Here is a 26,771-nt window from a genome sequence, read left to right on the forward strand (position 1 = left end):
TCCCCTCTGGCTGGCTGTGAAGGGTGGTAACCCCTGGGCCCCACCAGATCACTTCACCATCTGTCAGGCCCATCTGCTTAGGGTCCTCATCAGGGACCATTCTTGCCTTTTCTGAGAGCGCTAGTGCCCCTGCCACCTGCACAGCTCCTGGCTGTCTATACCCCAGCACTGACCTTCACCTTCTCCTCTCGAGACAGGCAGCAGAGCATGGTAAGTGGCTAAGAATGCTGATGGCAGTAGCAGAGTGCCTAGGTTCTTACCTTGGCTCTGCCTCTTACTTGCTGTGTAACCTTGGGTGAGTCACCTAACCTCTCTGAGCTTGTCTCCTCATATGTAAAAAGGTAATAATAATAGTTCCTACATCACAGGTTCCGGTGAAGATTAAATGAGCAAGTACGAGTGAAGCACTTACTACAGCACCTAGTAAAGAGTCAAGGGCTCCACGCATGAGTTATTTTTCATAGTATTCTAATTAAACTGTGATATTGCATTTCATCATGGAATGGTTTTTAAAAAATGGGTCAAGAGATTTGACTGCAGGGGTTGTGTCTTGATTTTGCTCAACCATAAGTGTAAGAAAACTCCCAGCTGAGGATTGCAGCTGCATTTACTGCACTTTAGTGCAAAGTTTCTTCCCACAGTGAGACGGTGCTGGAAATTCAGAAGCCCCAGCTGGTGTATTCCTGGCTGTCAAGCTCAACAGGAGGCCAGCTTGTGAAACTTAAGCCCAAGAGGAGCCTTTGGGGTCCCCTGATGGGGAAACTGAGGCCCAGGAAGGAGTAGAGCCTTACCATACTCCCAACCCTACCCCAGGGGAAGAAAGACTCCAGCTCTCAGCCAGTGGGGGCTCCCCAGGAAATCAGTTATCTAGAGCCACGGTGGAGTGGTCACTTGGACCTGGGTTCCCCAGCTTGAGCTCCTGCTTCCAGCTGCTGTGTCCCCAGCAGACCCTGGTCTCAGCTGGTGGGAGCCATGGTGAGCTAAACAGGAAAGTGGGGGTGCGAGAGATTGTGCCAAAGCCTGGGCCTTTGTCATTAGTTTTTAGTTAAACTTTTCATTTAAGATCACTGTAACTCACAAGCAGCTGTAAGAAATAATACAGAGCGATTCCATGTATCCATTACCCAGTTTCCCCCAGCAGTGACATTTTGCAAAATGACAGGACAGTATCACAACCAGGATACTGACCTTGACACAGTCAAGTCACAGATGACTCCATCCCCACAAGGACCCCTCATGTTGCCATTTTGCAGCCGCATCCACTCCTGACTCGCCCCACACCCTCCTCGGTCCTTTCAGCTGTGAGTCTGGTCTCTGTTTCTCTCGTTTTGTCACATGAAGAACATTACATCAGTGGAATCATGCAGTGTGGAATCTTTGGGGACTGACTCGTTGGTCCATATTGAATGAATGGGCTCATGTTCTGGGCTTGGGCCTGGTTTGGGAGGAAGGGGCCTGGCTATCTCCTTCCTGGGAGCCACAAGACACATTCCTAGGACTTTTGGTGGATTGAGATCTTAAGCTGTCAAAAAATCAAGGCCATTGTGATTGAGCCAGAACTGCCACTTGAGGGGAGGGTTTGGCCCCTCTGTGGCTCAATCTCCCCATGTGGTAAAGCCCTCCCCCGCCTCCTGGTCCCAGTTTCCCTCTGCCCCTCACCCCCAGTCCGGGCTGTGGTTCACATCAGGGGCCTACCCTTTCCCTGACACATCTGGTGGCTGGGCCCCAGGCCCAGAATAGGCCATTGTGTAAACAGGGCCTACGTGATCAAGACATGGAAAATGAAGCCAAGAGCAGGAAGCCGCTTGGGCCATCAGTGCAATTAAACTCAGAAGCAGAGTCCCCAAGGGCCTGCTGTGCCCAGGACGCTCGGGGTCAGCAGGGTAAAGCAGCAGGCCTGCTGCAGGAAGAAGGCGGTTGTAAGACTGCTGGCAGCAGGGTCGAGGGTGTGGCCCCCACCCCACAGGTCCCACAGAAGCCCTGGAGACAGCAAGGGATGGGGTGGTGGCCCAGCCCAGGGCATGGCCAGCCTGCTGAAACCCATACCCCCAACAACAGCAGCTTAATCAAGAGAGGGTGTGACTTCTTGCCATCAGGACACCCATCTTGTTGCTCTGGCTTCCAGGGGCGAACCTTGTCCACATGGCCCTGACTCTTTCTATGGGGCAAGGAGAAAATAAGACCTAGACCCAGAGTGTGCACACAGCCTCTACCTGCCTACTTTCTATTAGCAGAACTTGGTCATGTGACCACAAGTCACATTGCTAGCTGCAAGGGAGACTGGGAAATATAGTCTTTATTCTGAGCAGTTGTATACCCAAAGAAACATCCAGGTTCTGTAGGGGAGAACAAGAATTGGGGCAACTAACAGCAGGCAGGTTGACAAGCCTCTCTGTGCCTTAGTTTCCTCCTTTGTGTAATGGAGAGAATGAGAGCAATTCCTTATACAGAGGAGTTATGGAGGCCCAGTGAGTTACTGCAGGCAAAAACACTTAGTGCTGGGCAGACAGACAGAGCTCAGATGTAGCTATTATTACTTTTATTACTCAATGAGACCCTGCATGTTGCAGCCCAGCAGAAGCTGGTAGATGGTGCTGCTGTTGGGGACTCCACTGACCCCAAGCCCCGGGCTCTTTTGCAGGCTCTACAGCCCTCCTTCCCTCAGGGCTCCTGGCTGACCCTGGGGAAGCACCCCCTGTGGTTGGGCCTGGCCATGGGCCCCCATGAACTGCCCTGCCAGTCCCGTGTCCTCTCAGGCTCCGAGCAGATGGCCTGGCCCAGCAGGACTCATGCCAGCTCAGCTGCAGGAAGTGGCTAATCTGTCTCGTGTGGCTTTACACAAATGGTCTGGTTTTTGGTGCTCAGTCCCCAGCATGGGAAGGAATCCAGGGATGGCAGGGGTGACTGTAGGACAGCCTCTCCCACTTGGTGTGGTCCGGAATTCTGGCCGAGGCCTTTTAGGGGTGGTAATAGAAGGGGTGTAGCCCAGTTCTTGGAAATGCTGAGTCCTAACACAGTGGGCACCCTAGTTGCCCGGGGAGCAACTGGCAGCATGTTCCTTCCTCGTCCCCACATGCTCTCTGACCCTTACTCAGTCCTCACCACGTGGCCCCTCCCCAACTCACCAAGAACCCACTGGCAAGGATGACGAACATGAGTGAGAAGCATCATGGGGCCGGGCGTGGTGGCTCACGCCTATAATCCCAGCACTTTGGGAGGCTGAGGCGGGTGGATCACCTGAGGTCTGGAGTTTGAGACCAGCCTGGCCAACATGGCAAAACCCCGTCTCTATTAAAAATACAAAAAATACACTACCGCCTGTAATCCCAGCTACCTCGGAGGCTGAGGTAGCAGAATCACTTGAACCCTGGAGGCGGAGGTTGCAGTGAGCCGAGATTGTAACACTGCACTCCAGCCTGGGTGACAGAGCAAGACTCCTTCTCAAAAGAAAAAAAAAAAAAGCATCGGGGCTCACTCCTGCCCCCTATGGGCCTGAGAGAGTCCTAGAAACTTATACCCTGATACTGTGGGGCAGATGCTAGAGATCAGGGCAGTGGAGCCTGAGCTGTCTCTACGGAGGCAGGAAGACTGAAGCCAGAAACCCAGACAGTCCAAGGAGAGCAAGGACAGGGGAGAGAGCAGCCCCTTGAAAGGCAAGATCCACAGGCTGGTGGTTGAGGAGGGAGGACCCACGTCCTGTAGGGGGGCAGAGATGGCCTTGGGCACAGCCAGGGCCCAAGCCTCTCTGTCAGAGCCTCTGACCATCCTGTGTAGCCTTAAGGTGCACAGAGACCGAGCCCACCACAACCAGATCTGCCCTTGGGCGTCCCTCACCCCAAAGCCCGTCGTCAGTGCCTGGCTGAAGCCCCTCCGGGGGCTCCTAGCACGGGCCCTCGCTTTCCAGCACAGACCCCAGTAAACTGTTCCTGCAGTTTACTGTTTGCCCCTCATCCACTCCACCAGGTGGACACTACATCAGTGGAGACAGAGAACAAAAATCAAATGCTAAAACTGCTGCAGAGCTACTTTTTAATAAAATAATTGATGTGAACAATATGTTGTTGCTTATATTTTTAAAAATACAAATTAATACTTGAAATTTTCTTTTCTTTTCTTTTCTTTTGGACCGAGTCTTGCTCTGTCACCCAGGCTGGAGTGCAGTGGCACCATCTCGGCTCACTGCAAAGTCCGCCTTCCAGATTCAAGGGATTCTCCCACCTCAGCCTCCCAAGTAGCTGGGATAACAGGAGCCCGCCACCATGCCCAGCTAATTTTTGTATTTTTACAAAAATACAAAAAAAAAAAAAACCCGTAGAGACATGGTTTTGCCATGTTGGTCAGGCTACTCTGGAACTCCTGACCTCAGGTGATCTGCCCACCTCAGTTTCCCAAAGTGCTAGGATTACAGGCGTGAGCCACCACACCCAGCCAATACTTGACATTTTCTACAGGCACCCGTGTGCATGTGAAACCCTCAAGCCTGAAAGGAGACGCACTGCCAGTGGTGCAGATGAGGTCTGTGGGTGAACACAGCTGGCCCTCAGAGCCACACCCAAGCCCAGCTGACCTGAATGGAATCAACCCTTTAGGCCAGAGCAGAAGGAAAAACTACCAGGAAATAGGTCTGGCTTAAGGAAGTGAGCCCTGCCCATGCTGATGGAACCCTCTCCTTCTTTCTCCAGGTCGACATTTATAACTCAGACCCCTTGATCTGCCGGGCAGGGCTGAAGGTGTGCTTTGGCATCCAGCTGCTGAATGCCGTCTCACGGGTGGAGCGCGCCCTCCCCAAGCTGACGGTGCCCTTCCTGCTGCTCCAGGGCTCTGCCGATCGCCTGTGTGACAGCAAAGGGGCCTACCTGCTCATGGAGTCAGCCAAGAGCCAGGACAAGACTCTCAAGGTGAGTGGCTGCCACTTGCCCACTTCCCCCAAAGGTGGAGGAGGGGCGGGGAGGCAGCACCCCTTGGGGCACATCTGCCCAGACCCCCGAGGGCCACCTCCCAGATCTCAGGATAGGGACCAGCCTGCTTGACCGAGAAATAAGTAAATAAAAGGAATCCCAGGAGCCTATGAATTTCAAGAGAACACACGAGTCATTTGCTAATCGTTTTGCATGAATGAGCCTCAAAGGAAAAAAGAACAATCAAAAGATGTTGTAGGCAAGAAAAGAATCTGCAACTGGGCACTGAGCAAATAAATATCCCAAGAGAGAGGCATGTCCAAGCTCCAAGGACACGTGTAATGCCCAAGCCTCCCTCTGCACTAGCGGTGGCTGCAGTAGCCCAGGAGCCATGGCCACCAGAGGGCTCTGAGCACACAGGTGCTGGCAGGACTTGGCAGAGCCTGCTCTGTGAAGGGAGCTGTCAGAGCTAGCCCTGCAGACAGGGACCCTGAGGACAGGCCCTGCAGCTTGGAATATTAGACATAAAGACTATATATCTTTTTTGGGTTTTTTTTGTTTGTTTGTTTTTGTTTTTGTTTTTAGACAGAGTATCCCTCTGTTGCCCAGGCTGGAGTGCAGTGGCGCCATCTCGGCTCACTGCAACCTCTGCCTCCCAGGTTCAAGCAGTTCTGCTGCCTCAGCCCCCTGGGTAGCTGGGATTACAGGCACCTGCCATCATGCCAGGCTAATTTTTGTATTTTTAGTAGAGACGGGGTTTCACCATGTTGACCAGGTTGGTCTCACTCCTGACCTCAGGTGATCCTCCCACCTCGGCCTTCCAAAGTGCTGGAATTACAGGCGTGAGCCACCACACCACCACCAGCAAAATATATTTTTTAAAAGCCACAGTGGAACACTGCATTCATCTGTGAGAGCATCACTCAGACCTCCCGTACACCAGCGTGAACCCTTGCAAATCCCTGCAAAAGGAGTCCACTAAGATTAGCCATTCATTTACCCAGCTAGCCATTCATCCCTTCTTTAATTCAAGTATTTATGGGGCCCTAAGTTTCTGTCAGGCCCAGAGAACAAGACAGGCAAAGGCTCTGCTCTACCCCCTCGGAACCTGAATCCTGGTGGGGTAAGCAATCAACAAATAAATGAAAAGGATGATGATGGAGAGAAGTCAGTGCCCCTAAGGAAACTCAGCAGAGTGTAGTGTAGGGATAGAGGGGGACGGGGGGAAAGCAGCACTTTAGATGGGACGCCCAGGCCTGCAGTCTGCTAGTGAGAACAGCCAGTGGAAGAACCTTCCAGACTGAGGCAAGAGAGAGATTGAGGACCTGAGGCTGGCATAGGCACGCAGCCACAAGAAGAGCAGCCAGTGAGGATGCACCAGGCAGGGAGGCTGGTAGGGGGGCAGGGGAGCCCCACCACCTGGGAAATCTAGACTTCTTCTCTTGGTTAGATGAGAAGCCACCTGAGCATTTCGAGCCAAGAAGTAACATGCTCTGATTTTCATGTTAAAAGCATCCCCCAGTGGCCTTGGGGAGACAGGAGCTGGGGTAAGAAGGAGGTAGGGGACAGTGATAACCAAGGCAGGGGAAGCCAGGCAGTGTGGCAGAGAGTGAGATCACTGTCATGAAGGATGAACTCTGGGTTCAGGCTTGCAGTAATGAGGAGGCTGTAATGAGACGAAAAAGGCCAGGCAGAGAGACTGATGTGAGCAATGGCCAGAGTCCACCTGGAGATGCCCGTTAGCATCGCACTGAAGTCTGGAGGTCCCTGCCAGGAATTCAGATGGAGATGGCAGGTCAGCAGTCTAGAGGCAGAAGGGAGGTCTGGCTGGAGGTGTAAATTCCAGAGTCATCAGCCCAGGATGGATTTTAAAACCACTGGACTGGACGAGGTGACCAGGGAGAGTGAAGGAGGGCACAGCCAAGCCCGTAGTCCAGCTGCCTGCCGAGGCCAGTGGGTGGGATAAGCCTGAACTGAGAAGGGGTTGCTGGCGAGGTCGAAAGAAAATCAGAAGTTAAAGCCATGGAACCACAAAAAGAAAGTGTTTCTAGAAGGTGAGAATGAGCAGCTTATGAATGACCAACACAGTGTCCCCTGCCACGGCAATGGAGGTTCCTGGAGACCTCGCCAGGATAGCCACTGTGGGTTGGCAGGAGTGGAAGTCAGCTTGGGATGAGCTGAGGACCCCGTGGTGGTCAGGATGTGAGGCCAGGAGTGGAACCCCCTCTTTTGAGAAGGTTGCCTGACTCAGACACAGAAACGGGCCCAGGGATGGGGAGAGATGTGGAGTGAGGGAACGTTTGCATTTGAGAGAGAAAGTTCGGGAACATGTTGGGACATTGTAACGCATTTGAACCATCATCTGATAGAAAGGTGTTGGCCTCCTAATAATGGGAGGTCAGGGCCAGGTCCTCGGGCACAGGGAGACGGTCCGGAGAATGCTCCTACCCCTGCCCACTGCCCGCGGTCTCCACTCCCCACACCTGCCTCTGATGCTACAGCTCTGATTCCGTGTCTCTCCTCATTGCAGATTTATGAAGGTGCCTACCACGTTCTCCACAAAGAGCTTCCTGAAGTCACCAACTCTGTCTTCCATGAAATAAACATGTGGGTCTCTCAAAGGACAGCCACGGCAGGAACTGCGTCCCCACCCTGAATGCACTGGCCGGTGCCCGGCTCATGGTCTGGGGGACGCAGGCAGGGGAAGGGCAGAGATGGCTTCTCAGACGTGGCTTGCAAAAAAAAAAAAAAAAAAAAATCAGAAATTGGAGAAATCTCTAGCACAATTTACTAAAAAATAACAAAAAGACATTTTTGTTATACATTAGGCTGTCAGACACTGGATCTATCTTAATGGGTAGACACTTTATGCAAAAAAAAGAGAAAGGTCCCAGGTAATTTTCCACAGAGAATGTGCTAAAATGTCCACTGAAAACAAAGCCAAACCTCTGCCCGCCTCTCCCAGCTCCCACAAGGGTTCCAGGAATTCCTGGTGTTCCCAGGACACCAAACTGCAATAACTGGAGGCGCCTCCCTCCTGCCCACCCCTCACTCGTGCCCCAGCGCCCTCTCTGACTGGCCTCCACTTGGTGGCCTTCCTCTGGCTGTGTGATGAGGTGGCTGCTGTCTCCATAGGGGCCAGCTCCCCGGGGCAGACTCACATGCCCCTCTGAGGCTCAGAAAATGCCCAGCCCTTCCTCAAAATAAGCAGCCACTCATGACTTTGTGGGCTCCTTGTTACCCTGAGGCCAGGCTTTGCAGAGGGGAGGGGGCTGAGGCTTAGCCCAGAAATATAACTGAGCAGGAAACCAAGCCTCTTCTCTGTCCTCTACCCTTCCCCTCCTGCCAGGGAGAGGCTCAGGTTGGCCCCTGAGTCCTGTCTGTAGTCACAAAGGCTGCCTTTCCTCTGGAGTCACTAATTTTACCTGATGCTGTTAGAGAATCATATTGAAGATGAAATGTCTAATATATAATGTATATTTTAAAGCAGAGACTATTTTGGTGGGTAGGTGGGAGGGAGCAAGGGGAGTTTGAAGGAATCAGAGCTTGATGCTACTATACAGAACTGGACAGGTTAGGCCAGCAGTGGTGGGGCCAGAGGGCCCTGTGCTCCAGGAGCTAAGCCAGCAGCCCCCAAGAGGGGACTTGGCTGGGCCTTTCCTATGGGCAAGGCCCAGTGCCCTTCCTGCGCCACCCCCTGTCCCCCGGGGACCATGGAGCAGTGGCAGCCTATGGGGCTGTGATCCCTGGGCCTGGGCCAGAGCCTGCCTATGGCCCAGAGCTACCCTGGGAGTGTCAGTGCTAGCAGCACAGCTACCTCTGGTGGCAGGAGAAGAGAGGCCCCACACAGTGGCAGGCCAGGCCTTCCTGCCCAGGTCTACATGGAGCACTCGGTGACCCAGAGCAGGGACTGGAGGCACCCCCAGCCCTGCCCCAGGCCACAGCAGGACAGGCCAAGACAGGCCTCACCCAAGGCCAAGGCTGGCATCAGCCAATCTTTCAGAGTCAAGACCCTGGCCCTAGCCTGCCCATCTCAGGTGCCAATACCACCCCAGCCCTGCCCTTGGCCTCACTTGGTCCCAGCAATAAGTGGGGGTCACCACCTGCCTGGGGAATACTTTCACCTTCTAAATGGGACTTGCTGTTACCTCAGGAGGCTCCTTAGTGCAAACGTGACCCTGGTCAGGGCATTGCCACCGTTGAAGCCCTGCAAAAGGTGCAATCTAGGGGTTCTGGGGCCACAGAGGAGGGGGCCACTTCCCACCAGGACCCCCAACATGAAGTCTAGGCATCGGGGGCTCCCGCCCTTCTTCCTCCAGCAGCAGGAACTGCCACTGCTCTCCTAGGCCCTGTTCTGGAGGCTAGCCTTGGTTCCTGGAGAGTGTGCCCCTCCACCCTCCCTCCAGCAGCCCTGATCACACCGTGACAGAGCCAGGAACGGATCACCCTGCTGAAGATCACTCTGTGCCCTGGGGGAGGAGCCAAGCCCTCACCCCACAAGGGGCAGGTGGGGGCTCTGGTGCTGACCCGGCCCAAGTCCCCACAGAGCACCTTCTGTAGCTCCAGCTTGTCTCCTTTTCTCTTTGAAGGAGAAAAATGTAAAATATGCACTGAGAGAGAAAGCCAGCCCCGCCTGCTCAGTCAGCACCGGCAGCAGGGCAGCCATGGGAGCTCGGGAAAAGCAGGAACCCTTTCCAAACACCCAGAGACGCCCTGGGCTCAGATCTGTAATTCTCCCAGGAGCTGTGACAGAGCAGGTCACACGAAGTCCCTACGCCTCCCCGCCACCTCCCCCAGACGCATGTGATGGCATCGCCATTCCCCAAATTAAATATCGGCATGCGGCCTGACCAGGGACTCTTTAGATGCATGAATTTATTTATATGAAGGCTCTCACAGAGACACACACAGCACTTCAGTAGCATTTGCATTCCTGGTTAAAGAATCACCAATATTTAAAAGAAAAACTTTCCTGAAATTGGGACTGTTTCATGTTATTCGGAAGGGCTGGTACATCCGCCCACCGTGTCCCCCTGCTGGGTCAGGAGCCAGCACAGGACCCTGTGCGTGAGCGAGCCTGACATCTCACGCATGGCCACTCCAGAGCTGGTCCCCGTCCTTGGAAAGCTGTGAAGTCTTGCGTTGAGTTCCTTCTCGATATTGACGGCTCTGTGCTGACATTCTGAGCTCTGGAGTCGCACTGGCGCAGGGGCGTGGAGGAACTGAGGTTTGGAAGGGATGCCAGGTCTCACATAGCTTGGCCTCGAGAAGGTGAGAGGAAGGCCAAGGTCAGGGAGAGGACCCAGAGAGGTCTGGCACAAAAGGCCCAAGCACCACCGTCAACACGGCCCAGTCCGTACAGAAATGGGTTTCATGCCTGAAAAATATTTTACAGAAAGATGCCGCCTGTAGCTGGTGACAGCCGCAACCCTACAGGCCTCAGTTCCTTGCAGAGGCAAGGAGTAGAGAGTCAGCCTCCCTCCCTTCCAGCAGCGACCCAGCTTCCCTCCCTTCCAGGTGGTGCTGGGCTCACCGAGGGAGCCCTGGTGGGTACTCTGAAAACCCACAGGCTCTGCTCGGACTCCACCCCCAGGCCCACCTGGGTCCTATCTCACTCTCTTCTCTCACCAATTGCTAACATAGACCTTGTTGGGATCACGAAGGCTTCACAAGCCAGTTGTTGGGTTTGCTATGTCACTGTGGCTCAGTCACATCCCTGTGTGTATGCTGTCTGCGGGGCACATATGTATCCGTTTAGAGCTAAAGGAATCAGTGTACACTACAGCTAATCCTAATAAATCCGATGTTTTCGGAATGGCGTCTGTTTGTCCGTCACAGCAGCCTCTGACCCTGGATGGCAATCTTCCTTGCCTAGAGCACAGCAGGCCCTTCTTCAGACAGGCTGATCCCTGCTCCAGCCACTCCTGTCACCTGATACCAACTCCAGCAGTGCTTCCCAGCCTGTGTCAGCACGTGTGGAATTTATCTTCTCCCATCCACGCTTGAAGCAGGTTTCTAAACACACACATCCACTTGCAGACCCTGCCCCACCACTGGGGAGGACAGAGCCCAGGCCACCCTCCCTGCACCAGCTTCAGGTGGATTGTGCTTTCTCCAGGGCCCCATGTAGATGCCAAACCCATCCCCACACAAGCTGGGCTCTGTCCGAACTCAGCCCTCCCTCCTCAGCATAGGGAACCCGGCCTCCTACTGCTGGGCATCCTCCACGCCCCTCTCCGTTCCACACCCACACCTGGCCCAGCCACGCTCCCGTAAGTGTGGCCAGGATCTTGTGGCTTCCTTCCAGCTGCACAGCTGTCACCAGCGTCTGAGGGACGGCAGCAGCGGCCTCATTGGCAGGCCCCGCTTTCTCGCCTGCACCCAGTCTGTTTCCACATGGAGGCGAGAGGGCTGTTAAAGTATGAGTCAGACTGTGGCCCTTCTCTGCTCAACATCCTCCGGTGGCTACCATCTCACCTAAATAAAGGCCACGGTTCTTGCTGAAGCCTACGGGTGCTGGGCCTTTGGCCTCCTTGCCTCCCCTCTCCCAATCCTCCACTTCCACTCGGTCCTCGCCATGCCAGCCTCCTTGCAGGCCGTCTTCTCAGTGAGGCCCTCCCCCAGGCGCTGCCCTACCTTCTCCTCCTCCAGCACATTTGTTGACATCTGACATGACAGATCTTCTGCTTGTCTGCTTGGTAGCACTCTGTCCCCTCCCATGTGAACTGCAAAAGGGCATATCCCTGCACTACACCTCTGCCTGCTTCCCAGAGGGTCCCTGGAAAGACCTGCCTGATAGGGTAGGGAGGGAAGGAGTGGGTGAGTAAGTGAATAAATGAGTGAGTGACAGAATGATGTGTTCTCTTTGTCCTCTCCCTCAGGAGGAGCCAAGCCCCCATCCCATGCAGGGCAGGTGAAGGCTCAGGCGCTGAATGAGCCTAGGTTCCCGCAGAGAGCACCTACCATAGCCCCATATTATCTCTCTGGTTTCTCTTTGAGGGAGAAAAATGTAAAAAATGCACTGACATGAGTGAGTGAGGGACTGTGCAAGTGAGTGAATGAATGAGAAAATGAATGCATGAGGGATTGAATGAGTGAGGAAATGAGTGAGTGAATGAGCAAGGGAATGAATGAGTGAGTGAATGAGTGAGAGAGTGAATGAATGAGCAAGGGAATCAATGAGGAAATGAGGGAATGAATGAGGAAATGAGTGAGTGAGAGAAGAATGAATAAGTGAATGAGGGGATGAATGAATGAAGGAATGAGTGGTGAGGGAATGAGAGAATGGATGACTGAGCGAATGAATGAATGAGGAAAGGAGTGAGTGAGAAAATGAATGAATGAGGAAAGGAGTGAGTGAGAAAATGAATAAATGAATGAGGGAAGGAATTAATGAAGGAATGAGTGAGAATGAGTGAATGGGTGGGGATGAATGAAGGAATGAGTGATGACGGAGTGAGTGAGAATGAATGAGTGAGGGCACGAATGAGTGAGTGAGATCATGAGTGAATGAGGGGATGAATGAATGAACAAGAGTGAGGGAATGAGTGAGTGAGAAAATGAATGAGTGAGTGAAGGAATAAGTAATGAGTGAATGAATGAGTGATGAGTGAGTAAGGAAATGAGTGAATGAATGAAAGCAAAAGAGGGGATGAATTGAGGGAATGAGTGGGTGAGGAAATGAGTGATGACTGAGTGAGAGAATGAATGAGTGAGGGAATGAATGACCAAGTGAAGAAATGAGAGAATAAATGAGTGAATGAGTGAGTGGATGAATAAATGAAGGAATGAGTGAGTGAGGGAATGTGTGATGAGGAAATGGATGGGTGAGGAAATGAGTGAGAGAATGCAGGAATGAGTGAATGAGTGAGAATGGATGAGTGAGGAAATGAGATGAATGAATGAATGAATGGGGATGAATAAAGGAATGAGTGAGTGAATGAATGGATGAGTGAGTGAGGGGATGAGGAAATGACTGAGTGAATGAATGAATGAGGGAATGAGTAGTGATGAGTGAACGAATGAGGAATGAGTGAAGGAGTGAATGAGCAAGGGAATGAATGAGGAAGTGAGTGAATGAATGAGTGAGGGATTCAATGAGTGATTGAAGAAATGAGAGAGTGAGAGAAGAATAAGTGAATGAGTGAGGGGATGAATGAATGAAGGAATGAGTGGTGAGGGAATGAGAATGGATGAGTGAGGGAATGAATGAGGAATGGAGTGAGAAAATGAATGAATGAGGGATGGAGGGAATGAATGAATGAAGGAATGAGTGAGGAAATGAGTGAGAGAATGAATGAATGAAGGAATGGGTGATGAGGGAATGAGTGAGAATGGATGAGTGAGGGAATGAATGAGTGAGTGAGAGCATGAGTGAACGGGATGAATGAATGAAGGAACAAGAGTGAGGGAATGAGTGAGTGAGAAATTGAATGAGTGATGAGTAAATGAATGAGGGATGAGTGAGTGAGGAAATGAGTGAGTGAATGAAAGTGAATGAGGGGATGAATTGAGGAAATGAATGGGTGAGGAAATGAGTGATGAATGAGAGAATGGATGAGTGTGGGAATGAATGAGCAAGTGAAGAAATGAGAGACTAAATGGGTGAATGAGTGAGGGATGAATAAATGAGGGAATGAGTGAGTGAGGGAATGTGTGATGAGGGAATGGATGGGTGAGGAAATGAGTTAGTGAATGAATGGGTGAATGAGTGAGAGAATGGATGAGTGAGGAAATGAGTGAGAGAATGAGTGAGTGAGTGAGGGGATGAATAAATGAGGGAATGAATGAGTGAGTGAATGAATGAATGAGTGAGGGGGTGAATAAATGAAAGAATGAGATGAATGAGGGAATGAGGGGATGAATGAATGAGGGAATGAGGGGATGAATGAATGAGGGAATGAGTGAGTGAGAGAATGGATGAGTGATGGAGTGATGAAGGAATAAATGAGTGGCCGAGGAAGGGAGAGAGGGATGGAAGGAGGGAGGAAGGAGGCAGGAAGGCTTTATCTGGGCCAGGCACTGAGCTGGAAACTGGGTGTGGATGCAAGTTGGCCTCGCAGCCTGGCCACCCATGCAGTGACCCAGGCCCCACACTAGAAGGTCCGTGCGTTTGGGTGAATGCTCTACTATTGCTCTCTGGAAATTCTTAATGCTCTTTGAGCAACGGCCCCACCTGCTGTTTTGCAGTGGGCCCTGCAAACCACTTAGGCCATGGGTGGGTGGCACCTGGCCTCTGTGCAGAAGGTCCCCCAAAGATGCACAGACCTGAAGGACAGCCCCTTCTCTCCAGGCCCTCACGCTCTATTTACGGCCAACCAAATTCTGCCCGGAACTTCACTGTATCAAACCTAGAGCCAACAATGTTTGCCTTTGTTGGCTTTTCCAGCCTCCTCCATGAACACTCAGGCTCATCACAAGCTCCTTACTGGGCATCTGTGACGCACCAGGCACGATGTCCAGTGCTGGGAGGAACAGTGACCAAGGCAGAACAAGGTGGGCCGCCCTCACAGAACGAGGACCCGGGCAACACAGACTCCCACCCCAGAGCCTAACAGCGATGGGCACCCAGTGGCTGCCAGCACAGCCTGGTGCCAGCACAGCCCTCCAGAAGCCAAAGGTGAGCAGGAGCGGCCAGGGTTGGGGGCACAGCAGAGGGGTCTGGGGGGGGAGTTTTCGAGGTGCAGAGAGCGCAGGGTAGCCCTGAAACTGAGAGACTCTCAGGACAGCTGGAGCACAGGGGTGAAGGGCGTGTTCTTTCGGGGCCCTGCAGGAAACGGCTGCACCTAACCGAGGATGGTGTCACTAAAGGGGTCAGCAGGGGATGACACAGCGTCCACGAACAGCCACAGCAGGGAGCGGAACCCCAAGGCAGCAGCTGCTGTGGGAGAGGGCAGCCTGTCAGGGTTGGGGCTTTAGGTAGAGGGCTGCCCAGCCCCACTTTCACTCCTCTTGCTCTTCTGGTGGGTCAATAAGCCATCCCTACACTACCTTTCCTGTGCAAAATGGAGTTTATTTCCTTTCCATCATTGCTCATTTTGTCATTGTTCAATTGATTTTTCTTTTTCTTTCTTTCTTTTTTTTTTTTTTTTTAAGACAGCATCTCACTCTTGCCCAGGCTGGAGTGCAGTGGTGCAATCACAGCTCACCGCAGCCCCAACCTCCTGGGCTCGAGCTATCTTCCCACCTCAGCCTTTAGAGTAGCTGGGACTACAGGCTCGTGCCACCACGCACAGCTAATTTTTTATTTTTTGGAAAGACAGAGTCTCACTGTGCTGCTCAGGCTGGTCTCAAACTCCTGGGCTCAGACCATCCTCCTGCCTCAGCCTCCCAAAGTGCTGGGATTACAGGCGTGAACCACCACGCCGAGTCTATTTTTCTATGTGTTAAAAATTTGGGGGTATCTTGAGTTGAGAGAGCGCACATATAATTTTTCCAATAACACATGATGGAAATATTTTTCATTCAACAATAATTTTTTTTCACCTGGGAGTAGGAATGAATTAAAGTAAGAGATAAACATGGTTTTTATTTTTATTTTTTTAATTTTAAAGTTAGCCAAGCTACACTACAGAAACTAAACAGAAATCAGATCAAATATCCCCAGCTCTCACACAGTAACTCTTCCTCTGGTTTAGGGATAATGGAGGAGTCTCAAACCCAGGGCCTCTGTGTCAAAATGTGTCTTCTGTTAGTCTATTTTAACATTTGTCAGAGTAGGGCACACTTCTGAATTTAAATCAACCCAATTTTAGAACCAAGTATTAGACACTAAATTTCAAATTCCATGGTTGTCGTTCACTACTCCTGTGTGACTGTCTGTGCCACAGGTTTCTCATATAAGCCTGGGGAGCACCCCTTAGTGCCTGAATGTCCGCCACCTTTTCCCTGTGGATGCGGAGGCTGCACTGACCACCCTCATGGCTACAGGAAGCTCTGCGCGTCCATGCTCTCTCACTTCCTTCCCCACTTGCTGCTCGCTGCGGCTGCTGGCAATGTTTCCTGTTGATTTGCAATACCGCATTGGACACCTTCCTACACAAGTGTTTCCCCATCGCACTGGCTTCTCTGCCTGAGGCTAAAGTGAGGAATGGGGACGCAGTGGCTCACACCTGTAATCCCAGCATTTTGGGAGGCTGAGGCGCACAGATCACTTGAGGTCAGGGGTTCCAGACCACCCTGGCCAGCATGGTGAAACAATGTCTCTACTGAAAATATGAAAATCAGCTGGGCATGGTGGCAGGCACCTGTTGTCCCAGCTACTCTGGAGGCTGAGGCACGAGAATCATTTGAACCCAGGAGGTGAAGGTTGCAGTGAGCCGAGATCGCACCACTATACTCCAGCCTGGGTGACAGAGCTAGACTCCATTTCAAAAAAATAAATAAAATAAAATAAAGTGAGGAACGGTGTGGTGTGGCTGGGGAATGCTGTCCCCACAACCACACAGCCTAGCTCCTGAGGGGTGCCAGTTCTCAGATTGCAGCTCTCTCTGAACAGATGCCACAGCTGGTACACCTGGCTGTATCTGCTGTATCAGTGACCCACTAAAATACCCCAACGCCAGATAATTTTTCCTTAAACTGCCCTCTCACTAGGGATTTTATTTAAAATTTGTTCAAGATTGGAAACTTTCATGATTTCAAATAGTAACATCTGTAAAAAAAGGTTTCATGTAGTAGCTCATTTTCTCCCCTAATGCATATGAAAATAAATGCATAGGAAATAAAATTTTTTCTTTAAATATTTAAATATCTCTTGGCACACCAGGATTTGTGTGTGCTCTGAGGTGAGACCCGCTGGTGTTAGGCCACTAGCCTGGCCTCACCCTTCCCTTCTTGTAAGCCCCAGGGCAACCAGAGTGAGCCTCCATCACTCCCCTGCTCCCACCTCCCACCCACCAGGTGGACTCAGCTTTTGTTTAACAAACACACCAGGCTCAGGATAGGTCAAACACTAGCTAAGAGGGAGTTGCCATAATCACCCCCAATTTGTGGGCGGGCAAACAGGCAGAGCGGTGGCCAGCAGTGAAAGGCAGAGCAGCAGTGGGGATTGGGCCTCTGGCTGCAGCTCAGCTCTGCCAATGCGCAGACCCCTCCCAGCCCATCCCATCTCAGGCTGTTTTCAGGCTCCCAGGCCCTTGCACAAGCTACAACCTCCACCCACAGGCCCTCCCTAACACTCCCCACCTTCCTAACACACTCATCACCTCCTGCAGGCTGCACCATGACTTGTCCCAGCTGATCCCTCACTAGTGGTCACTTCAGACCTACAACCTCCTCCATGCGATGATCAACATGCCAGTGCAACACGGCTGAAGATGCGCTGGAGAGGAAAAAGGAAAAAATCCAAAAATAACATAGTAAAAAGGCATGAAGAGGCCAGGCGCGGTGGCTCACACCTGTAATCCCAGCACTTTGTGGGGCGGATCACCCAAGGTTAGGAGTTCAAGCTCAGCCTGGCCAACATGGTGAAACTGTGTCCACTAAAAATACAAAATTTAGCCGGGCATGGTGGTGTGCACCTATAATCCTAGCTACTTGGGAGGCTGAGCAGGAGAACTGCTTGAACTCGGGAGTGGAGGTTGCAGTGAGCCAAGCAAGATTGCATCACTGCACTCCAACCTGGGCGATAGAGCAAGAATCCATCTCAAGAAAAAAAAAAGGCATGAAGAGCTGTGAAATAACTGCAGGAAGGGTGGAGACCCCCGGTATTAGAAGCCCTGTGAAAGAACCAGCCTTCCTTTCCTCCCCCAGGGCCGTGACATGACTGAGTTTAACCAGGTTAGAAGGCAGAGAGGCCTGGGGGGTCCACAGGCCTGCAGCGCATCGTGAGAAACCCCGTTGGGGCTCAAATACCCCAAAATGAAGGCCCAAGCAGCAACCTCAGAAGCAGGAGCTTCTCTCTGACCTTTTGCCCCTGTCTCTCAGTCTCATCATCCCCTGAGGTTAGCCACAGAAACTAGAATCCCTCTTCCCCTAGGGTGGGCCCTAGACACCAGAGTCCCTGTTCCCCAAAGCCAGCCATAAAACCTAAAAACAGGACTCTCACTTTCCCTCTGCCTTATCTGTGTAAAAAGTGGCCATAAGCATCTGACCCACCTTGTTTGACTATAGGTCATAAGACCCCCATTCCAGAGGGTCCTGCCCCACACCCCGAAGACAGGCAGGCAGGCTGCTCAGAGAGACCAAGAAGAGTCCAGACAAGCCTGACCGCGTTTCCCCGTTGTCAGCATTGGATCCTGCACTTTTCGCCAATCCCATTTCTACTCAGCTGGCCACAGTTTGCTGAGCCTAAGCTTAACAATGACAGCTTCCCATCTTTGGGTCTTCATTCTGAAGATGCCCATGTCTACATGCTAAATAAATTTGCATGTCTGTTCTCCTGTTACTCTGCCTTTTGCAAGTTTTCAGAGAACCTTCAGAGGGCCAAGGAGAAAGGTCTCCCTTGGCCCCTGCAGCTCACCTTCCCGTAATAAGGTGGCAGCCCCTGCAGGAAGGGCCGCAAGGGCCTCCCTGGGGAAAAGACTGGCACTGGGCTGAGAGAAAATGGTCATTTTGGTCCTGGCCCTTTCTTGGAATGAGGCCCACCACAACCAGCGTCCATGGAGACAGGGAGGGAGGGAGCCAGGCTGGGCCCACGCCACGCTGGGGTCAGTGGCAGATCTCTAAGTCTGCTCAGCCAGGTATTCTGGCCCTTGGGCTCTGGGCCAGACTCTGCTGGGAGTCCCCAACTCTGGAGCTTCTTTCCTTGGTCCCACTAGCTCCTTTGGTTCCAGAAGGCCCCACCCTTCCCAAGCTGTACCCCAGGACACAGGCTCACGCTCCCACAATGCCTTCAAGCTTTATTGCCACACACACTCCCACAGCCCTTCCTGAATGGCCCTGTGCATGGGAACACTGGCTTAGAGAAGCAATCCAGGGCTGGGTGAGGGCTACAAGACTGGATTTGGGACTAGGGTGGTGTGGGGAGGGGGATCTGGGGAAAGAAAGTGCTAAGACCAAAGCCCACCCCCACCCCAGGTTTCCCTGAGTGGTGCCCACCCCCAGGATCTTGGGGGCTGGCTTGTGCATTGGGGGGAGGGGGCTCATCCCAAATGCATCCTCCCCTGGGGTCTCCAGGCTCATGGAGGGAAGAGAAGCCCCACTGAGCCCCTGCACCCACCATGAAGCCTTCAATGTGCAGGGAGCAGGAAGAAGAGCTGCACACAAACACACACACATGCTTGTCTCCAAGGGAGCTCCTGGCCCCTGGGGCTGCCCAGCCAGGGGCTCAACAGTCCAGGCCAATGGACACGAGCAGGTCCTCGAGTGCCCGCAGTCGCTGCTGTGCCTCCTCTATGGCACTGTAGGTCTGCACCGTGCTGGCCACATGGAAGCGGATGTCGTCCACCAGCGGGATGGAGTCTGTCTCCTGCCGGGCTGCCACAGCCGCTGCCTCCTCTTTCACCGCCTCCACGAAGTCTTCCCGCTCCACCAGCTATGAGCGGGAAGGGCCAGCTCAGTGCAGGGGTGCCCGCCCTCTCACCACTCCCTCCCGCCCGCTGCAGCCCACTGGCCCACCTTTTCAATGACCTTGGCCATGTACTCAGTGCACTGGTCCTCAAGCCGTGCCAGGCGGAAGAGCTTGGCCACGCGCCACACACCCACCACACTGTCCTCGTCTAGCACCTGGGCCAGGCTGCGGCCACACAGCCTCTTCAGGCCTGGCAGTAGGTACATGTCGGCGATGCTCAGCACGTCGTAGGCCGCCTCAGGGGATAGCTGCAGTGGAGACAGGGATGAAGGTGCCCCCCGAGGTCACCAAGGGCTCCCAGGGCCCAATGGCCAAGGATAGGGCCTGCGGGTGTTGTGGGGCAGTGGTGGGAAGGCTTCCAGTGGGAGTAGGAGTTTCCTGAGCACGTGTGGGCAGGGGGTAGGGGGAACTGCAGGACCGCACAGGGGGCAGAAGACTGGCAAGTGGGTGTGCTCTCAAGCCTTGAGCAGGCTGGCAGGATGGGGGGAGGCAGGGCCCTCGCAGGAACCAGGGTCTGAGCTCCGAGTTACATAGACCTGGGTCTGACACTTCTAGCTGTGGGGCCCTGGGCAAGTCACTGCACCTCCTGTGCCTCTAGTTCCCAGTTCATGAGGTACAGATAACCATGCCTACCTTGGGGGGCTGTCAGAATGGTGGGGCAGAGGCAGCTAGTCAAAACCCATGCAGGGACCCTGCCAGGGGTGGGAGACTATCTACCCGCTCCCTCCCTCTCAAGAGGCTGTGGGGACACAGAGCCCACCTACAGGTACATCCTGTGCTGGGCAAGACTGAAGCCTTCAGATTCGGGCCAGAGCCTGGGTGGCACAGGGAACAAGCTGCAGAGACGAGGGAAGCTCTGAGACCACATTACAGGCCACGTGCCACGTGCCATAACACCTCCTTTACCTGGCCAACCCATGCATCCGCACAAGGCCTTAGGAAGTGACAATGAGTGCTATCCCCATGTTCTAGAGGCACAGAGCAGTTAAGTAACTTTCCCAAGATCACACAGCTCAACCAGTGTCAACCCAGGTTAGGAGCCCAAGCCATACCCTGAGACAAAGTGCCCTTGGGGTGGCGAGGCTCCTTGAGGAGGGAGCTTCTCCAGGGTGGGCAAAGGTAACCCCTGGTAAGGGGCCAGAGAGCTGGGCTGAGCTGCAGGAGTTGCCCAGTAGAGGAGGCGGGAAGGATGGAGGCTGAGGGGCTGTTAGGTCGCAGGGAGGGATGGACAAGGGAGCTGCCACTGCAGGTAGAGCAGCAGTAGGGACTGCCCTCTGTCCCCCAGCATGCTTCCTCCCCTTCCCCCACAAAACAGGGCCCTGGCCACAGAATGACTTTCCAACCCTCCCGTTGGCAGGGGAGTTCTCTCCAGGGGAACATAAGAAGTGGTGTGTGCAATTTCCTGTGGCTTCTACAAAAACAACATTGTTTGCCCTGCGTTCCTCTTCCTCCTAGAGCATGAGTTTGCCTAGGACCCAATCTTCATGGCCAAAGGCAATGCCCCAGGGCAGGGTGGGTAAGCTACAGCCTGCGGACCAAATCCAGCCTGTTTGTGCAAATAAAGTCTTATTGGAATGCAGCCTCACCCACTCATCTCTGTACTGTCTCTGGCTGCCTTTGCACTACAGAGTTGAGTAGCTACAACAGGGCCATATGGCCCACAGAACCTGAAACATTCACCTTTAGAGACAAGGGTTTTTGACCTTCACCCTTAGGCATACGGGGCAAGATGGAGGGATGACCTGGTCTTCAGCAAGCCACCTGCCCTGGGGCAGCCACCTCAGTCAGATGTGAGGGAGAAACAAACTGTCCTCTTCAAGCCACCAGATATGGGGGTCTCTTTATAGCGTGCATGCGCGCGCGCACACACACACATCCTGGCAGATCACACCTTCAGCACTCTGCTGCTGCCCTGCAGCTTTGGCTTACGGAGACCTTGGGGCAACTGGAGACAGAGGGAGGCAGCAAGGGAAGAGGAGACTAGGAACCCAGAACCCCAGGGATCCGCAGCACCGCAGAGGGAAGAGGTTGTCCCCACCTAGCCTCCACCCTCCTGCTGGAGAAGCTGAGGACCCCAAGTGGCTGACAAGTGTGGAGTGCCTGTGACATAGGCCTTGTCACTTATCCTCTCTCTGGAGCCTAATAAGGCTTCCCTCTGCCTGAAAGAAAAATCCAAAGTCCCACATCCTTCCCCTCTAGCCTTCTCAAAATGTCAACCATGGGGCCAACTGGGCCCTCCCAAAGACCCCCAGGGCCCTGGTGCTCCCTCTCAGCCCACAGCAGCACAGGCTGTGTGCCGTCCCCAGCTCTGCCTGAGCCCCCACCTCAGTGTGGTCGCTGTACACGTAGTAGAGCACGTGGGTGAAGACGTCGGGTGAGATGCCGTGCAGGGTGACGGCTGGGGGGCCCCCTGAGGTCTCCGGCTCCTCGCTCTCTCGGAAGTGGTCATCCAGCAGGGCCCGGAAGTAGTCACTGCGGCCACAGAAGAAGGCCTGGGGAAGGCGGGCTCAGGAAGTGTGAGGGCCAGGGTCTACCTCCTGAGGAGCTAGACCGGGGCTCAGGGCAATGGGTTGGAACCAGGGGCAACAGGAGGGCACAGGCACCTTGTGGCAGAGGAAGCTGCAGCCGGCCACTCGGAAGCAGACGTCAGGGCAGCTGTTGAAGCCATCAGGACAAGGGAAGGGCAGCTCCCAAAGATCACCCTGGGGTACAGAAGAGTGTGACCCCATCAGAACAGTTGTTCACAGAAGTGAATGACTAGGTTCAGAAAAGGGAAGTAACTGGTCCAAGGCCACACAAGAAATTGAGCCCAAGTATCTGGGCTTCCTGTCACAGCCTGCCATCCCAAAATGCCCCTCCTGCCCATCAGCCCCACACCTACTCGGAGCTCAGGGGGCAGGGCACAGTCAGCCAGCAGCGCCATGTCCTCCCGGAGGCGGGGGTCTGCAGGTGGGGGCTCGATGGTCAGCACCTTCACACACGTGCCTGGCTTAGACACCACTACAGGGGAAGAACAACTTCAGGGAGCCAGGCCAGCCCTACCAGGCGGCACCCATGGCCCCGGGCCCCACAACCTGCTCGCACCAAACTCAGACACCTTCTCGCACTTGGCCTCCAGGTCGCTGAGCAGGTCCCACAGCTGGCACTGCTTGGCCAAGCGCTCACAGTCACTCACATGCTCTACGCCGATGTCCAGGCGGCCTAGGGGCAGTGGGGAGGATGAGGGCCTGCGGGACCTGAGCTGTCATCAGGCCCACAGAAAAACAGTGATCCCCTCCCACCTGGCCACCTGGCCGCAGGGCTAGGACTCCTGGACCCACTTGCCACCTTGGTTTCCCCATCAAGAGCTGCTGCCTGAGTTCTACAGGCCCCAGGGAACAGACGGGAAAGGCTCAGCATATCGGTGGGACAAGCTCTTCCTGAGCAGACACACTAGTCCTCTCTCTTGCAACCCAATGCGAGAGGCAGCTGGAACCACCCCGGGGGACCATGAAGTGTCTAGAGGTGAAAGATCAGCCCAGCCACACCTAGGTGTACTGCTGTCCAGAAGGACAGCCCATTCCCTCTCCTCCTCCCCTGGACCCAGGGGGTCACCTGTGTACAGGTACTGCAGCAGGGCCCCAAAGGCCACGGGGTTGATCTGTGGGCAGAAAGCCAGAAAGGAATGTCAGAGGCAGCCACCCAGCACAACCCCTTGCTGTTCCTGGGCAGTCCATGCCCCTCTGCCACCCTGAAGGGACATACCAGTGGGTGCCTGAGAACCACGACACTCTTGCCCTTCCATTTGGTGTCCAGCATGTTAGCAAAGTAGGCACTGCGTGCACCCAGGATGCAGCGATGCACCCGGAATGGCTTTCCGTGTACTACAAAGACCACATCACTGTGGATGCCCTGCTCTAGAAGCCTGGGGAGGGACAAGCCGGGAGGGAGGATGCTTGGCACAGCCCCCACCCCATTCCTTGAAGCACCCAGAGCCCAGGGCAGGCCACAGAGCAGACCCCTCCACACTCACCAAGGCCACCGCACCCCATGCTGCACCCCTCGTGTGCCCTGACTCACCGCTGCAAGAAGTCATCATAGTAATCCCGCCTCCTGCAGGAAGCTGTGACCTGCTTGTAATCACGTAGAGCCCGGCGGATGGGGTCACTCAGTGCCCCATAGAGGCAGCGCTCACCATCGAAGGTGTTGGCCTCACAGCGGGCTCCTGGGGGAGGCAGCACTCACCAGTTAGCAGGGAAGGGGCTTGGGGAAATTCTAATCTCCCTCTCCCTCCTCCCCACCTTCCCACACATGGGGCTCCGAATCTCTGGCGATGCCTTCCCCAATTACCCTGGGCCCACTCTGACCCAACATCCTCCCAGTCAAGGCCTAGGCGAATGGGCACGTCTGTGTGCACTCACACAGGCACATACTCACTCACACGGAAGACAGACTACACAGAACGGAGAGCAGACTCGGCGGCTGGACTTGTCCCACACACTGGAGCACAGCAGTGAAGGAGACAAAGGTCCCTGTCCTGCTGAACTTATCCTCTAGTGAGGCAGGACATGAACGCACTACCTAATGACGGCAGGAACTAATTAAGAAAAACAAGGCTGGGCATGGCGGCTCACACCTATAATCCAGGCACTTTTTGAGGCCAAGGTAGGTGGATCGCTTGAGCTCAGGAGTTTGAGACCAACCTGAGCAACATAGTGAGACCCCATCTCTGCAAAAAAAAAAAAAAAAAAATACAAAAACTTGCCAGGCGTGGTGGTGCACGCCTGTAGTCCCAGCTATTGGAAGATTTGAAGGGGCTGAGGCAGGAGGATCACTTGAGCCTGGGAGGTTAAGGCTGCAGTGAGCTAAAATCATACCACTACATTCCAGCCTGGGTGACAGAGCAAGTCTCTGTCTCCAAAGAAAACAGAAAAAGAAAACCAAAATAGGATGAAGAATGGCACTGGATGAAGGGAAGTCATGAAAGGTCACTTTGTGATGGTGGCGGCATACAGAGACCTGAATGAAGTGGGGGACTGGGCCATGTGAATGTCTGCAGAAGGGCAGTCCATGCAGGAGGAACCGCAGGTGCAAAGGCCCTGGGGCAGGAACAGGCGCATGCGTAGCACAGTGGAGCCCCAGCGAGGCCAGTATAGCAGCAAGCAAGCAGAGAGGGCCGAGGGAGTGAGGCCAGCGGGAGGGTAGACCCTGTGGAGCCTTGGGCATGGCCAGGCAGGCTCACTGTGTCCTAGAGGCAGTGAGAACTCGCTGGAGGATTTTTAGCCAATCAGATTCATTGTGAAAAGAGGGAGATTAGAATTAGAACGTGGCTGCAATGGCAAGAGAGGAGGCAGGCACTGTGCCCGGGGAGAAATGCTGATGACTGGGCCCAGGTCGTAGAAGTAGAGATGGGGAGGGTGGACAGAGAAAAGGTTTTAAAGTAGCGCTAACAGTACTTGCTGATTCTACTGAGTGGTAAAAGAGGAATCGCAGTGCTTTGCAAATGTGTATGAAGGCCCAGTGCTGGGGCTGGACCTTTGGCCTTTCAGCGTTTGGGAGAGAGGAGGTGATGGAGCCTTCCCTCCCACCAGAGCTTTCTACTGCAGGAAGAAGCTGGCCCTGCTAGAAGCAGGGAGCCCGGGGAAAAGCTGCACACATGCATGCACGCACCCAGGCACACCCCTGAGCCCGGCTCCCTGCTCTCACCATTGGCCAGAAGATAGAGTACCAGCTCCTCGTGCCCACACAAGCAGGCATAGTACCTGAAGGGAGGGATCAAGTCCTCAGCGCTGAAGGGGTACACCAACCCCCACCCTCCGCACCCCTCTCCCCAGCACTCACAAGGGGGTGCTGTCCCACTTGTCCCGCACATTCACCTCCACGTCTCGCTGCTCCAGCAGGTACCTGGGCAGGAAGGAGGTCAGAGCCTGGGTCAGGACGGGTTCATGGTCTAAGAAAGAAGGCCCGTGGAAGGGAACGGAGGGAAAACATCCCTTTTGGTCTGGGGAAGCCTCCCCCAGGTAAGGGCAGGTGACAGGCAGATCACAGCAGGAGAGGCACTCGGGTCAAAGTGCAGGCAAGGGTGTGGAGGTGGGGTCGGACAGGCAGACAGTGTGTGCCATCAGTGCTGGGGGACGATGGGCTACAGGGGCAGAGGCCAACGCCAGTGCTGGGGCTGGACCTTTGACCTTTCAGCGTTTGGGAGAGAGAGGAGGTGATGGAGCCTTCGCTCCCACCAGAGCTCTCTACTGCAGGAAGAAGCAGGCCCTGCTAGAAGCAGGGAGCCTGGGGAAAAGCTGCTGCAGGCCTCCTGGTGGTGTGGAGGGCACATAATTCTAGAAGGCAGGAGTAGCGGGATACAGCAACTGATGGGATGCGGAAGGTGAGCAAGGGGAGTCGCCAATGCTAGTGTAGCCCCACCGAGAGAGGGGGCAGCCCGAGGGAGGCCTCCAGGCTGCACGTGGAAGTGCTGTGAGTCCAAGCACCATTGACACTATGCACTAACTCTTGAGTGACATGGGATGTTGGGGAGGGGCCCAGGGATGCTACGGGAGTACAGCAGCCTGGGGCTAGCCCAGGGGAGGTGGAAGTAGTCAATCGGCACCAGGTCAAAGGGGAGGAGGGGCCAATGAAAAAGGAGGTAAAACGGAATAGTGGAAGGCCAAGGAGGGGAAGGGCCCCAGAACCCAACTGGGCACCCCTTCCCTCCGCGTCCAGCCCATGGAGGTGCCATCTCAGCGCCAGATTCACTTTAGCTGCGTCAGGAGTTTCCGAAACATCAGGGACCGGAGGCCGATTATGGGCTCTAGGTGTTCCCCGCGCCCGGTCCAGAGAGCATGAGAATAAGGGGCCACGTCTGGAGTCCCAGACCTATACCTGCGGCCCGCGCCCGGGGGTCTGACGTCCGGGCCCTACCAGGGCTAACAGTGGCCCGCCTTTCTCTCCGCCCACTTCTGCGCCTTCGGGGCTCCGTGGAGCAGTCCCTTCTTCCAGGAAGCCCTCCGGGGGTCAATGGCCATCAGTGTCCCTGCCCCAGTGCGCTTCCGCTGGGGGGCTGCGGCGGGGTCTAGTTGGGTAGCCCCGCGGGGGCGCTCCGAAGGCTTGTGACCCGGCCGAGGCGCCCGCCTCTCTCCGCGGCCGTCCAGCCGCACGTCCCAGGTCCCGAGGCGTTCCGAGGGCGCCCCACCTCCCGCACCCTCCCTGGGACTGCGGGGTCCTCACCGCACTCGGCCCACATCCCCCTTCCTGCAGCTGGCGAACAGGTCGCTGGTGTCCATGGCGCTGAGGCTCGTACCCGAGCCGAACGACCTCGGGCGGCGACGCTGCGCACCCGGCGGATGTAAACACGCTCAGCTCAGCCCCGCCCCGCTCCGCAGCGGCGT

General features: G+C 54.5%; 2 protein-coding genes across 12 annotated transcripts in view; one reads left to right on the forward strand and one right to left on the reverse strand.

The window, feature by feature from the left end:
• MGLL (monoglyceride lipase) overlaps positions 1–10,713 on the forward strand; it is a 134,440-nt gene extending 123,727 nt beyond the window's left edge. For all 5 annotated transcript variants that reach the window (XM_033210893.1, XM_033210895.1, XM_033210894.1 and 2 more), the window contains 2 exons: positions 4,683–4,898; positions 7,429–10,713. In XM_033210893.1, coding sequence (XP_033066784.1) covers positions 4,683–4,898; positions 7,429–7,554 — 342 coding nt within the window. In that variant the 3' untranslated portion in view covers positions 7,555–10,713. The remainder of the gene's footprint in view (positions 1–4,682; positions 4,899–7,428) is intronic.
• An 8,000-nt stretch (positions 10,714–18,713) lies between these two features.
• ABTB1 (ankyrin repeat and BTB domain containing 1) lies at positions 18,714–26,759 on the reverse strand. Of its 7 annotated transcripts, none has more exons than XM_033210900.1 (12): positions 26,611–26,759; positions 25,231–25,293; positions 25,096–25,151; positions 23,470–23,614; positions 23,155–23,314; positions 23,005–23,050; positions 22,495–22,611; positions 22,292–22,410; positions 22,014–22,112; positions 21,735–21,902; positions 19,458–19,658; positions 18,714–19,374 (listed from the first exon to the last, which is right to left on the reverse strand). In XM_033210900.1, the coding sequence occupies exons 1-12, from the start codon at positions 26,664–26,666 to the stop codon at positions 19,168–19,170; spliced, it is 1,437 nt and encodes a 478-aa protein (XP_033066791.1). In that variant the 5' UTR covers positions 26,667–26,759; the 3' UTR covers positions 18,714–19,167. The 7 variants fall into 7 exon arrangements, with proteins under 7 accessions (XP_033066791.1, XP_033066792.1, XP_033066790.1 ...); XM_033210901.1 differs by having other exon boundaries at positions 25,266–25,293; positions 26,611–26,758; XM_033210899.1 differs by having other exon boundaries at positions 25,231–25,339; positions 26,611–26,754.
• Positions 26,760–26,771: the final 12 nt, after the last annotated feature.

Source organism: Trachypithecus francoisi, unplaced genomic scaffold, assembly GCF_009764315.1.
Source record: "Trachypithecus francoisi isolate TF-2019V2 unplaced genomic scaffold, Tfra_2.0 Lachesis_group0, whole genome shotgun sequence".
In the NCBI taxonomy this organism is placed as follows: domain Eukaryota; kingdom Metazoa; phylum Chordata; class Mammalia; order Primates; family Cercopithecidae; genus Trachypithecus; species Trachypithecus francoisi.

What these genes read in the sequence shown, in the direction of transcription:
- ABTB1 (XM_033210899.1), bottom strand. An exon ending in TGGTTCTCAGGCACCCACTG is followed by an intron (nt 23,051 to 23,154) that starts GTATGTCCCTTC and finishes TTCTGCCCACAG; the next exon opens with ATCAACCCCGTGGCCTTTGG. An exon ending in CGAGAAGGTGTCTGAGTTTG is followed by an intron (nt 22,411 to 22,494) that starts GTGCGAGCAGGT and finishes CTTCCCCTGTAG; the next exon opens with TGGTGTCTAAGCCAGGCACG.